Below are 14,616 nucleotides of genomic sequence, written 5' to 3' on the forward strand. Positions count from 1 at the left end.
ACCACACTGTTCCAAAAGGTTAGAGGAAAAATTGTATATAACTTAATTAGATCACCTTTTCTTCCTCTTTCATTAACAGTGGTTTGCCCGATTCAAATAGTATAGTTATTGTTATTATGAGGTAAATACTGATGGGATAGGTTGGCAGGTTTGACCACACCTCCTGGTCTCTGGAGAGGCACTCTCTCAGCTGGACCAGTACAAATAACAGTCATTTCTCCTCCTTCAAGCCACAAACGTGCAGCCTCCTCTGGTCTCCTTTGGCAACAGGTAGGTTATGACTTTCTTTAACTGTAGCTAATACCTTTAATATCTCAGGTACAAGTTATATTTAGATTCAAGAGGCATATTTTAACCTTTGGCTTTTATTCTGAATTGAAAATTGTGACAGACTAAAATGTTAATACAGATAAACAAAAAAATAATGCATGTGAGACCACATTAAAAATAGATTTTGGACAATATTAATAATCAATATTCATAACTGTTTACGGGTTAATATTTTAAAGTTGAAACATATTCAGTTCACTTGAACACACATAATAAACAGCCAGATAAACGTAATGTAATATTTTATTTTATTATTTATTTTTTCATTCATTTACTTATTTGAAAAGCAACTCAGATCCTTGCAGGATCCAGGAACCACTGTAACTGTTTAAGATTTCCTACAATACCTACATCATACAAATAATTAGTGTTTTTCTTTCCATTGCTGTTTTTTAATCCTAGGAAACATGGATCCAAGTGTTTGGAGCAAAGTCATGTATTCTTCCAGCAACATTTGCCTTGACAGCTGTAGTGCAGAGCATCTCTCCTCTTTTCAACCTAACCCTGTGCCGTCAAACTCAGATGCACAAGGTGTTTCTTTTCACAAAGACAGTGAGAGCACAAAAATACTACCAGAGAGTGATTACTACAGCGGTGCTGAAGCTCAAGGTTCAAGTTTGATCTGTTCTAGCCAGCTGGAGCTCAATCCACCCAGAGACGGCACCACAAGAAGGCACCCGTCCCCTGCATCCGGCCCTTGCGGTCATCATGACTGGAACCTAAGCAGTGGCCATCAGGCGAAGCGTGCCAGAGTGGAGAACATCATCAAAGGCATGACCGGCTCTCCTGGCATGCACTGCGCAGATGGGACGACTAATCAGCGCGAGGAGGAGGAAAATGAAAGGATTGGAGAGCTGCCTTTAAATCAGGAGCACATTGAGGGAAGTGGGTCCAGCAGCACGAGTCTGATGGCAAGGAAGCAGCTGGAGAGTCAGCAGCAGCAGCACCTCAGACAGCTCAGAACAAAGTTTAACCACACGGGTGAGGTAACTGAAACCACAGACAGTAGTAAAGAGGAGAAATATCCCACATGGAATGATTCTCCTGACACATGTCCGAGGGATGCATTCACAGATTCATACTGTGAGTCTGAGAGCAGCAGAAGTAGAAAATACCAAGGCTGGAAAAAGGTGAAGCTGATTAACTACTTCCAGTCCAAACCAGAGAGAATAAAGCTAATGGCAGATGTTTTAAAGTATGAATTGTCCAGAGCTGTCAGCAGGAGTGTTGACTCTGTTTTCAAAAGTATGCCACTTTTACAGAGCTCACCCAACGATGAGGGGAGTGTAGAGACTGATAGCCCTCTTCAGTCATCAGTGGCTAAAGATAAAAAAACAAGTCTGTCATGTTGTGGGAATGAAGAGGTGCAAGTCCCAGACGTTCAAACCGAAGCTCTGTCTCTGGTTGTGCAAAAGCCTCGACTGGACAGGCTTACCCTCCAGCCCAGAGTGAGAGCTCAAAATCATCCAGACGCTGCTCTGCATGATGATCAGAACAATCACACCACCATCGCCCATCAACACGCCCTGAGATGCCTGCAAGACGGACGCTCTGAAGTCGGCCAAACAAAGTTTGAGATGTTTGATGCACATTGGAATTCGGTCAAAGTGAGATCAAAGGTAAACTCCAGATCTGTGAGAAGCCCACAGACTCACACTGTGTCAGTGGATCCGATGCTTTTAGAAAGCCTGTGCCTCCCTCACGTCAAGATTGAGCCTGAGAGCCCGGTGAAGAACAACCTGTACATGCTGAACGTATCCTTTACAAGTTTGATCTTTTATTAGTCTCTCTCGTACCTTTAAGTAACAATCAGCAGTGACAGAAAACATCTGATATTTCCTTCCTTATTGAAGCTTCTGAAGCAGCTGCCTTTATATACAAGTAATAATTCTTCCTCTGCCCACTTGAGGTTCAAATAACAAACTGTGTCACAAACCTTGTCACCAGTCCAGGTATGAGCTATAAAATGAGTCTGTTCATCAACACCAATTCTACCTCTTTTTAAAAGGAGACAGCAACTTTGCACCTTACAGAATCCAATAAGTGCCCCCTTTGATCTTCTGAACTTGGAAGAAAATTGCAGAGAAAGTGTTTGCAGGCTCATTAACAGAGAAAGGTCAGACTGTTTCATTATGTGTAGAGTGTATGTGTGTGTGTTTCATCCTTAACACTGGTGCATTTCAGGAGGGTTTGACCACAAATCATCTGAAGAAAGCAAAGCTTATGTTCTTCTACACTCGCTACCCGAGCTCACTAGTGCTGAAGATGTGTTTCCATGATGTGCAGGTGAGAAGAGACATATAATAGTGTCATTATAATAGACTGTATTTATAAATCAGTAAATAATAAATCAGTAATAATTTACTATTTACAGATGTATAGCTTCAATCATGATCTTGGGAAAGCATCATGTCTGCAGTTTAGCAGGCATGATGCTTCCTGCCATTTCTGAGAATAAGTTCATCACTTTTGTTTTACATTCACCAGCAAACAACATTACATCATCAATGAATTTCTGTACAACAAAAAAAGTATAAAAATAGAAACACAATGACATGGTAAAATACAGTTTATTCATATTTTATTTGCTTTGTAACTTACAAAATGTACAACATAAAACATATATAACACACTAAAGATGAATTAATTTAAGTCTATCAAATGACAAAACAATAATGTGATTTTAATAATGTTCATGTTTCATCATCATTACTTACCTGTTTTATGTCTCGTCCTCAGTTCACACGCTGCATCACCTCTCAGCTCATCAAGTGGTTCAGTAACTTCAGGGAGTTTTACTACATCCAGATGGAGAAGTTCGCCCGCCACGCTCTCATAGAAGGGGTGACCGACGTGAGGGGTCTGACTGTGGGGAGAGAATCAGAACTTTTCAGAGCTCTAAACATGCACTACAACAAAGCCAACGACTTCCAGGTGAGCTGTACCTGAAACTTAACAGCTGTTATTACTTATTGTTTTGAATGAACAAAGTATTCACATCATCTTCCTACAGATGAGCTGCAGCTAATAGTCAGGGATCCTGAACTGTCACTCAGTTAGTTGATTTTTCTTAGAAGCTTTTAACTAATTTTATTGTCTCATTTTTTGATCATGTGCAGTCACACATAATTTAATTCTGTTGGATGTGTGTGTGTTGTACTTTATATTTTATATTTCCAGTAGTCTCGAACTAGGTCTAGTCACAAAACTGGCTCATCAAATAGTAGACAGAGAATAAAATGAGAGAGAGATGAGGTGATATGTTCAGGATTAGGACATCTCAGGTTTCATCAGTAACATAACAATATGAGAAGAAACCTTCTCACATTGAGCTATTTTTTAGTCATAACTTCATAAAGTCAGTAACAAGTAAATAAGTCTCCACTGTATTAGTGAACACACAAGCAGAAAATAGCCTAATCTGATGTTAATTATCCAAGGCCGTCAGATGTAGTGTTAACAGGGAAGAACACAGAGGCTGTGTATTCATATGCATGGGTACAAGCTGTAATTAAATGATTGTGAGTGTCACTGTGATTAGCATCTTCTCTGTAATCTGTGAATTTTAATGCAGTTGAACACTGTTCATGTTGATATGTACATTGACCACAGCTGGTCAGTCAACATGTAAACCAGGCTACTTGTGTTTTCTTTCACACAGACTGCTACATATTCAATGTGGTGACACACACTCGGTGTCAACTTAATTAGGCACACCTGTACAATCCAAGGCAATCCAATACAACTGTCCTACCATGAAGACAATTATCTATGATGCCTATAATGTTCAGTTTTTGTTGACACTGTCAGACTGTGATGAACACAGTTGATTAATACATACAATACATACAACTCAGCCTGTTCAGTACAGAAACACACCGTGAAGTATCAATGTCACATCGAGTATTAATTAAATAGCGACTTCTACTATTTTCACTTTCTAGGATAAACAGTGAAAGTGTGGGAGTGCCTGTGCAACATTATATTGCTTTTTAATTCTTTTAAAAATTAAATATATTATGGAAATATGGTAAAACAGCACTGCACATTTAGGAAGAGTTTCTGCCAAAAAAATTAAAGTATAATGAAAAACCAGCAGGGATGACATGGCTGCAAATGATTTAGTATTATATATTAGTAATGAGTAATGATAGAACTAATGAAGTGTGTTAATTAAATCGGACCTGGTTAAGCATCAGAAAATGGATGAATTAAAACCCAATAAAGAATTATTGATTTGTGTAAGTTCATGTACAGTTTTTCTAAAATTGGCATTTGTCCATTATGAGTTGCTGAGCTTCCCAGCTCCATAAAGAACTGAACAGCCTCTTGTTCACACAATCTGCTGTCACAATATACACATTGATTACTTTTTAGCTTGTAGTTTATTGGTGTATAACGTCTCCAGACAGCCGGCACATGGATTATAAAACAATTTATTAACATTAACCTATTGCAGGCAGGACAAAATTATTAAGACTTGTAAACTGTAAATTTAAGACATATCTTCCTAATACCTTCTAATTCCTTTTATCTTTTAAAGGAAACTGAATTGATTTTCAAGCCTTGCAGATACGTTTCTACTGCGTGTGAAGCTTCAAAGATTCCAGAGAAAAAATCTACAAAGGCAATAAAAAAATTCAAAAAAGGCCAAAGTTAGTTGCAGGGACAGAGAGGACAGAGAGAGGATAGCAGGGGGTGAAATGCCAAAGTAACCTATATACTTCAACCTATGTTTAAAGTTTTACTTCAGTATAATCACTGTCAATGCCACATCAAACAGTTTTGATATTCTTTTTGTGTGTTCTGTGACAGTCATCACTGCACTGAGACCCTGTTTGGTCTCACATATACTTATGAACACACCCTGCACTGATGCTGGGTGTGTTCACACCCTGCACTGATGCTGGGTGTGTTCATATGGGATCAGGAGCTGAAATCAAACATGCATGTCAGATGGAATGAAAACACAGGCTGCCCTCTTTGTCTCAAACCAGTTCCCCCTCTCACAATGTAAACAGTCAAAGCTCTGAAAAAATCCATGTGGCTGTCATTTTAGGAGAAGGAGCCGAAGTCTGTTTTTTATGCATGACATTCCGCCATTTTGTGTTTGCATTTTTCCCCTTGTGTTTAGCCATGGCTGCATTGCACATAAAGCGCATAAAGCATAAATACTTGTTACATAGCCACCAAAGCAACCCTATCTCTTACTGAGTGTCACCTGTTAGTGGCATTAAAAAACCTGGTGAGCATTAGGGCTTTAGATTCTTCTTTGATGGTATTTATGTAAACATTCATATGTCATCAATACAGTTGAACTAAAATAGAAAGTGTTCATCCTCTGGGGAGCATGAACAGTGGTGAGGAAACAGGGAATCATGGCTGGTTATTATGATATCTTGCTTGACTTAAGGCATCTTTAGACTGCGCCACCAGTGATTGTGGCAGTTGACTGCCTGTCACACTGTGTGAGATGTGTCTAATGAAATCTTGGTCTTAATCTGACGAGAGAGCAGAAGCATGTTATTAAGGTTTGCAGCTCTGCAAGGTTTCCTCCTTTTCTTCTTTGCCAGAGTCATACAAACTTTTAATGATTTGGCCATTGTTTTTGGTTTGTGTGCTATTTTCTGTACCCTGTAAACTTAAATCAATAATGGCACATACAGCACGTTGCACCAGTGTATTTGGCTTCATTTCACATGTTTTGATTGGTCAGTTTGCAGAATTCTGCCACATGCTGTCTTTGGTTCATCAAAGCTTCAAATTGTCCGTCAGGGGACATGCTCCCAGTGCAATCGAGGACCACTGTTTTGGACTAATAATCATAGTTTTTACCATGTTTGTCTCACAACTCTCAAAAGCCCAAAACTGCAAAAAGGGACCTTTAACATCAGAGTGACTTACAACTTTACATCACCATCATGTTAAGGCCACTATGGCAAAAATGGCCTTAAAAACATAGGAAACAAAAAAAAAGAGTTCAGTATCAGCTCACTATTGGCATATAAATAACAACAAACTGAAGTACAGAAATTTCAAAGACATATTTTGAAATACTGTCAACACCAGAGGTCGACAACAAATTGTCTTATCCAGGACATTTCGTGGGCACAGGTATTAAAAACAAATTGAAGGGAGAGTTATACCACACATATGCTGTGTCTCCTCAGAGGGAGGCCTTTAACAGTGAACTGAATGTTGAAGGCAAAGTAAAGCAGTTTTTAATCCTGGCAACCCAATATACAGCTCCCATTGAGCTCAGTATCCCACCGAGTTACAACAGAAATTGCTATTATTATTCAAGTACATAAAAACAGAAAAAAAGTTTAAAGGTAAAAAAGGCAGAGTAAAAACTGACCTGTTATTTACGTTCATTTGCCAAGCCTGATTCTGATTATCTCAAAGTACATCTACATTACTTGCCTTGTCAAACACATGCACAATGACAATGAAACAGTACGCATATAAGGGTTTTACTTTTTTTTTTAATCTTCTCATGTGGATTTGCAGGTCCCTGACAGATTCCTTGAGGTTGCCGAGATTACACTGAGAGAATTTTACATTGCCATTTCAATGGGCAAAGATCGTGATCCGTCCTGGAAGAAAGCAATCTACAAGGTGATCTGTAAACTGGACAGTGATGTACCAGCTGAATTTAACAGTCATCACTCTGGATAAGAGCCAACCAGAGGACAACGTGTCAAAAAGGTTACGGTCACAATTTGGACTTACACATGCCTTGATAAGCAAACTGCCTTTTTTTTAAAATAGCACACTACATTGTAAATCAGATTATCTGGAAAATGAAGTACATGCTGGCACATCTCCAGTCTCCATACATGTGGCAGACTGATAGTCAACACCAGATGTTATTATTGCATCATGAGGTAGTTTGTCATAATATGTATTTTGCTATATCCAGCCATATTATATAGCAATAATACATACTTTGTATGACCGTGCTGATGGATGAACTAGCGAGCTGTCCCAGGTGTACCGTGCCTCTTGCCCAGAGTTCGCTGGGATAGGCTCCAGCCCCACCGCAACCCTTAAAGATAAGTGGTATAGGTAATGGATGGATGGATAAACAATTGTGAAACAGAGTTTTCACAAAGTGCAACAGACAACACAGTTAGTTTTTAAGATGCATTTATCTTTAATAAGCACAAAATAATGTCCACACCACATCAGAAAAAATGTTTAATATTCAGCAGAGGTCATTATTGCCACTCTGTATCTATGTACAGTGTATATAAAATGGAAATTACATAAATTCTAAAATGACTGAATCAGTAATTCATGTTTAATATCTCACCCACCCCCTACAAACTGGTAAAAGAGCTGTTTCTTTTGCTCTTCCATACGTACCATATGGATCCATTTAAATCATTCCAAATCATAGTGCAGTTGACTGTTCAAATCAAACAGTCTTCATCAGTGGCGCTGTGTTCTCATGTATAACTGATCCTTGTCTTCAGTGTTGGTGCTCCAAATGCAAATTTCTGATGTATGAAAATTCTGGCTTCTCAGGTTCTCAGGTGCAAAATTTGTAGGAAAAAAGTTGCTTATATTGGCATTCATTGACCGTGATAATCACACTCTGTGAGGCTGAACTTGATTCATTTTAATATTTATATGCAATGTGCACATAGGCATTTGCATTGAACACAGTTCCTCAAAAAACTCAACAGCAAGACAATCCAACACACAAGGTGCAATCAAGAAGTTCAGAGACTGTTCCTTTTGCGAATGAGCAGTGCTTGGCAGGGTAAGGCTCATGCAGGAGGTGTGAGCAATACTTTTGGGAGTCAGTATTCCGCTTTACTTCTAACAATAAACCAGCAGGTGTGCTTTTGTGGTTTCACCATGGAGCAGAAGCAGCACTGTGTCAAAGTCTGCAAGGATCTCCGTCAGCAGGTCCAAGATGACCCGACGTTCATGTCAAAGATCATCACCAGTGACAAGTTGGGTCTATGACTATGATCTGGAGACCATACAGCAGACTCTGCAATGGCAGAGCCCGTGGTCTCCAAAACCAAAGAGGGTACATCAGGAGCACAAAGAAGAGCATGTTTGTTGCTTTCTTCAACATTCGCAAGGTTGTGTGAATTCGTCCCTTAGCATCAAACTGTCAATGCTGAGTTCAACTGCACCACTCTATGGCAATAAGGGAAAACATTTGACACAAATGACCTGAACTATGGCATGATGGCAACTGGGTGCTCCATTATGACAACGTGCTATTGAAAATGCAAGATTTCTTTGGCTGCACCAACACAGTAGTTGCTCTCCACCCACCTTACTGGCCAGATTTCCCCAAAATGAAATTCAAACTGAAGGGTTGCTGTTTTGAGACAGTGAGGGAGGTCCAACAATGGTGCTTGATGTGTTTACTTCATGGGACTTCCATGAAGTATTCCAAGCCCACCAAGAGCATTGGGAGTGGTGTATAGCTGCAAAAGGTGACCTCTTCGAAGGAGATGGCAGCCAAATTTAAATCAGGTACATTTTTACTTCTTAAAGGCACAGTCTCAGAACTTTTTGATTGCAACTCACATCTCTGGGCATACTTGTGCAATTTGCCAACTAATACATGTTGAATGTGCCACTGTTTATTTAAAATGTATCACACTAAGTAGTCATTGCAGATATACTGTCTAAACACAAGCCTTTTAACTTGTATGTAGTCCACAGATAAATTTGCAGCCAGTTGTTTTCAGCTTGATTAAAAGTTTAACTCAATTGTGAGACACTTGTACAAAAATAAAGCATTTCATTTGCATACTACCTTCCCGCTTAATTATGAGCCATGGTAATACACGTTGTATCTATTAAGAGATAGAGATATATTAATAATCTAAGTGCAAAGTGTCCATGAGTGAGATGGTCCTGGAAGCATGTACTTGTGTTGCACCCCATCCTCTGACACTTGCAAACCCATTCAAGCAACAAACTGAGCCAAAGAAAATACTGCAACAAGCACATACTTGTTACAACAGTAAACTGCTTTGATTTAAAATTTTTAGGAACTTGTAAATGACAGCATCCTCTTAACAGCAATTACCTCTCAGTATTGTTTGCTTTAAACGAAAAACAAAAACCACTACCATTATGGAATTGGGAAGCAGTTCACAAAGGTGTAAAGCTGTAAAGAGATACGATAAATAAAGTTACACACTGAAATTAGCCTTGTACCCTGTAACTGTCATGTGAATTGTCTAAGCCAACGTAGACATGACTGGATATTTCTCATGTACATAAAAACAACCCACATCGCAAGTATGTCATGATGCCATTTATTCTTTTTCTTTTATTCTCCTAACTTAACCATTTACTGTGATAACCCTGATTACAGGCATCCTATAAAAACAAGGACAACACAAGTGATACAACGGACCATTGCTGTAAATGATCTGATCATTTCAAACACTTTCTGCCTCCAATGAGAAAACACTTGCAGGACTTCTTGTTGACGAACCGCAGATGACAACCTCCAGTAAGACTCCCCAAGATGGTGATTTTGTGAAAGTTTTATTGTCTTTCTTCAAGTATGCATGGACCAAAAAACAGTGCTACAGGTATACAGTACATAAAATATTAAGTGTATAAAACAGCAAGAAACATGACCGCGTACAGGAAACATGACCTGAAGTAGCACAGAATCATAAACTACAAATTAATTGGTGAACAGTGTCTCTTTTAAAATAAAGAAAAAAATATATACTGTATACATATCAATGAATGACCAAGAGTTTGATATCGGTGCTATTGGTGATTAACACCTTGATGAGTCTCACGTTCCACCACGCATAAGCTTTGGTGTTTTCACATTCTGGACACCTGCAGAAAGAAAAATAAATCACTGATAATTTGGCAAAAGACAGATGTGTGTGAGGTATAAGTAAAGACATTTTTCTCTTTAAATTAAAGTCTTGTAAATTCAAGTATAATCAGGCAGATTTTATTAATCACTGCTTTATACAGCATAGAGGACTGTTACAAGTGTAGTTATGTCATGATAGAGGTCATTACACATTTAATCAGTAAAATATATGCTCCCATTCAGATGTCAGTTTACATAGGAATAACTCATAGCATTTTATTTACTATTAACTATACTTTTCAAGGAAATATCTTGCTGAACAATGGTGAGAGAAGAGGGGATGTAACATTGCATATGGATCTCAACTTCTATTCAACTGAATTTATGAACTTGCTGATCATACATTTTCAATAGAGGGCATACAATAAGAAAAGGAGTCAAACATGTCCTCAACAAATCATTAAAAGTGTATTACTATGGAGATATTTTAAATTGTAGAATGGGGAAACCAATCACTATTATTTGCTTTGATTCTTTTGACTTAACTTTTAACAGCATTAACATTACAGCCATCCTAATATTTTACAAGAGTAACAAACCTACCTTTCAATGAAGGAAAAAAGGGGGATAAGATTATCTTCTTAGAAATACTTGGTACGGTTGAGAGCTCTTTGTGCCAGCTGACCGCTCTCATCCGTTATTCTCTCCCAGTCAGTTTGACCCACCACAAAGCCGATAGCGCGCTTTCGATCGGCATCCTTCTGCTCCTCGAGATCAGCCCATCGAACCTAAACAAAAAGGAGAACAACCAGGGCATGGTATCAGGTAAATCAGTTACATTATTTAACATTTAGCATTATGCAAAATTGTGGACTTCCAAAACAAAAACAACCTTGGTGTACTTGGATTGTTGCATTTTTAAAAATCTGTGTTGCCTCACAAACAAATAAATACACTTGACCAAAGCTACATCTTTGTAGTGCAGCGTGTCAAATTACCCGTTTCTTTCCTGGTTCGGACATGCGTGTGGCATAGTCGTCTGGCAGCTGAAGGTAATCCTCCAGGCCTGCCGTGTGTTCACCTTCACGCTTCCTCTTCCCACTGCTCCCCAGACCATCCAACTTGTCTGTATAAATGAAGATTACTGTTCAGGTCACCTCTGGCCTCTTATAAAAACCTTAAGATCATCATGCTAACACTCAAATAATCCATGAAAAGCCAAATTCAGTCAGTTAGAATTATTTGTTTTAGCAGTTTCTCCTTCATATTTCTAGCGCATTGGATTTAAAAATAATTTTATGGCAAAGGAGGCGAATGTCCCCCATTCTGGCCTCATATGCAGAACCTGAGCTTTTTGTTTTCACAGTATTATCAACCATGTATTAAGACATGTTTTTCTAAGAGTTAAAAACAGCATCTTTTAATCTAGAACCACAACACAAACAGCATTGGGTTGTTCTGCTGTGCGCCTAAAGTCTGGCAACAGTAATCACTGTGTGATTCACTGATGGACCATCTCTCCTAATGGACATGGTCATTACATACAAAACGTAACTCATACACATAATAAAAAGATACAATTATAAAATATCATAAATCAAACCAATACCTCCAGGCTTGTACCTCTATATAACAGAGGTAAAAGACGGGCAATCACTGATAGAATAAAGACTTAACAAATGGGAATACCCACCAAGTTTAGCCTCAGACGTGTCCATCTCACATTTGCTTTTTGGAATGTAGCCCTGTATTATATAAAGAAACACTGCAATGGTTAAACATCGGGGTGATACAGAGAGAAGGGGAGGAGAGAGAAAGCATGGAAAAAGGGGTTGGCTGAAAAGAGAGGAGACTGGTTTATCAGAGGTAAAAAGATAAACAAAGACAACTGAAAGATGAGTCTGCATGAAATATCATCTAGTTAGAACACATAATGTAACACTGACATACAAACATTTTCATCCTAAAAGTTGATAGAAACTAACTTGGTCACATGCAACAGGAAAGTAAGAATGGACAACAGCTGTGTTCTGCTTTGGAGAACACAAAGTCTGTGCCAGAGATCATCAAACAAACCTGTATCTGCACTCAGACTAGCTGTTCAACCCCCAATCATGTAGTTTGTCTGTGTGAACTAACAATCACGTGATTTCATTTTACATTCACCTTTTCCTCATTTTTTCCCAATTAATATTATAAAGAACAAAGGCCCTGAATACAAGTCTGCAGTACTGCTGCTCAAATGTTTACACAAATGAACAACACATCATGGACAAAAAGCACAGCGTGTGCTTTTGTGACATAGCATCACTTTTTCCCAACCAATCCTCCAATCTTCAGCTGTCAAGCTGCACTCTGATGTAATTTGGCTGGCTAGCTAACAGCAAAATGCTGACAGCCCACTCTCAGCACCAGCCAGTTCCTTAATGAGGACACACTCCTCTTACATTTGTTATTTTACCCTTAAGACCAGCTTTTACAGGAACTTTTGATATATTCAAATACGTACAGGATAGTTTGTTTACCACAGAGGTTATCTGAGATACCTGTATGATAAAACTGTGAGAGCAAAGCAACGTTATGACAACATTATGATCATGTAACGCAACTGTTCAATTAAAGAGACACCACTTTTTTATACCGGTGGTGTTGAGGTTCATTTTTCAAAGATAAGCTCAGCTATGAATGAAAACCTGCTAAAATCTTTACTCCCAGTAACATGATCGAGCACAGAGCCTCAACAGGACATAAAATGAGTGAAGCTGATTTAAATTGCATTAACAACAACATGTTCACTCGTTTCACCTATGTCAGTCTCTTTGATAAAATCTGTTTAGTTTTTTTATTGACTCAGTCTTTGTTCATATATACATGATGTTTTCCCCCTAAACTCCTTATACTTTGTAGACTGTTTGTGGTAAAAACCTGTCAGTTCGAATAACAAAGATGTTAGTGATTTGATTGCTCACATGTTCTGTTCAGAACAGCAGTTTTATCACAACATTATTAATCTCCTCCTGCTTCTCTAAGAAAACAAATACTGGTATAAATCTCTGGTAAAAATATACTGGTATATATATATATATATATATATATATATATATATTTTTTTTTTTTTTTGGTATACTGATGGGGTGGACACCGCTGCTTTGAATGAATTGTTGCTTTGACAGCAGCTCTAGATAACATTTAGTCTGCTTTTAAACACTGAAAAATCCAGGTAATATTCCTGAATATTGGGAAAGTGCTAGCTAATGAGTTTGATAAAATATGACACAAAAATATGACACATTATTTATTTATTTAGTTACTCTTTTTTTTATTTGTTGTTGTGCTTTGTTTATTTTACCATTTCAGTTAGGTTTTCTTTTAGGATGTATCCACACTGGACAAAAGATTTTTTTTTAAATTTCTGTGTAAAACCTTGAAGCTCTGTGCACCCACACAGATGTTTTAATCATTATTCCTAGTTAGATCTGTGCTAAGGTTGAAGATGAACAAAGCTTTCCTGGAAGATACAGGTGAGTAGGTGAAAACACCTGCTGGGATGTTTGCTGTGTAACCACTTTAAGCAAGTCAGTGTTTTTCTTTGGTATATTTAAAGATGTATCGTGTAATTATTTCTGTAACAGTGTTACATACTGGGTAAATATAGGCAGAATATACCAGTATCACTCCACTTGATGAATAACAAAAACAAAACATGACTGCTAAAGACACTCGGGCTGTCACTTTTTATTTGAAATTTCAACATTCGTTTGAATGTGGGTGAAAAGTTCATATTTGAACTGCAAATGACCTGTTCAAAATGTATGCTGCAGTCTCTGTAAGCACATCAGACCATTTGAAGTAGTTTGCTAGTGATCCAGCAGAGAGCACTCCATCAACTTGATTTATTACATGTTCTACTGACTTATCAGTAAATTAAGCTTATGGTAATACAGTGTTGTCCTGTTACAAATATGAATAGTGAGCAGAGCTGTCCTGACTGGATAATCACAACACCAAATCATCTGAGAAGCAGCATGTGGAAGTATTTTAGGTTCTACACTGTGGATGGCAAAGTCACAAATAAAAATAAGGCCATTTGTCGATTTAATAAAAGGCAACTGCTGTACTCTTATTTTGAATTCTTTCAATCTTGATTTTTTTTAAAGTGATACACTAATGCAAACTTAGGTTTAATCCAGGTTCAGGTGCTCTGGATTTCAGAGTTAAATATACAAAATGATAAATAAGGCTAATAAAAGGAGGCAACCTGTTGCTATACAAGCCAAAAGCCGAGGTCTGCTCAGATTATTTACCATAATAACACACTTTCTCAGTACAGAGTTTGACTGAAGAATACTGAAAAAAAACAAAAACAAACCAAGCAAGAATAATTAAATTCAGGCTGGATAACGTGCAACTGACTGCTGCAAATGCCCTGTTCCACAGCCTGTCCTGTGTAGTAAAGCACTTCA

General features: G+C 38.1%; 2 protein-coding genes across 4 annotated transcripts in view; one reads left to right on the plus strand and one right to left on the minus strand.

Moving 5' to 3' along the window:
* Positions 1-9,472, plus strand: LOC108895681 (prospero homeobox protein 1). 2 transcript variants are annotated; one of them, XM_018694579.2, is made up of 5 exons: positions 1-270; positions 733-2,084; positions 2,515-2,616; positions 3,070-3,264; positions 6,841-9,472. In XM_018694579.2, the coding sequence occupies exons 2-5, from the start codon at positions 738-740 to the stop codon at positions 7,006-7,008; spliced, it is 1,812 nt and encodes a 603-aa protein (XP_018550095.1). In that variant the 5' UTR covers positions 1-270; positions 733-737; the 3' UTR covers positions 7,009-9,472. The 2 variants fall into 2 exon arrangements, with proteins under 2 accessions (XP_018550095.1, XP_018550096.1); XM_018694580.2 differs by lacking the exon at positions 1-270 and having other exon boundaries at positions 563-2,084.
* Positions 2,895-14,616, minus strand: part of ylpm1 (YLP motif containing 1) — a 26,912-nt gene continuing 15,190 nt past the window's right edge. Inside the window, exons 19-22 of one of the 2 annotated variants that reach the window (XM_018694577.2) lie at positions 11,847-11,898; positions 11,152-11,279; positions 10,757-10,941; positions 9,611-10,170 (exon numbers count right to left, since the gene is read on the minus strand). In XM_018694577.2, the coding sequence (XP_018550093.1) occupies positions 10,795-10,941; positions 11,152-11,279; positions 11,847-11,898 (327 nt within the window). In that variant the 3' untranslated portion in view covers positions 9,611-10,170; positions 10,757-10,794. Of the gene's footprint in view, positions 3,197-9,610; positions 10,171-10,756; positions 10,942-11,151; positions 11,280-11,846; positions 11,899-14,616 lie in introns of those variants that run through there. The other variant, XM_051071879.1, reaches the window with a different exon arrangement.

This window comes from Lates calcarifer, linkage group LG7_1 (assembly GCF_001640805.2).
Source record: "Lates calcarifer isolate ASB-BC8 linkage group LG7_1, TLL_Latcal_v3, whole genome shotgun sequence".
NCBI classification, from domain to species: Eukaryota; Metazoa; Chordata; class Actinopteri; family Centropomidae; genus Lates; species Lates calcarifer.

Bases quoted from the DNA above. Each gene is read 5' to 3' on its own strand.
- LOC108895681 (XM_018694579.2), top strand. From the start codon at position 738: ATGGATCCAAGTGTTTGGAGCAAAGTCATGTATTCTTCCAGCAACATT. The intron at 2,085-2,514 runs GTATCCTTTACA...GGTGCATTTCAG, and splicing joins ACAACCTGTACATGCTGAAC to GAGGGTTTGACCACAAATCA. The intron at 3,265-6,840 runs GTGAGCTGTACC...GTGGATTTGCAG, and splicing joins ACAAAGCCAACGACTTCCAG to GTCCCTGACAGATTCCTTGA.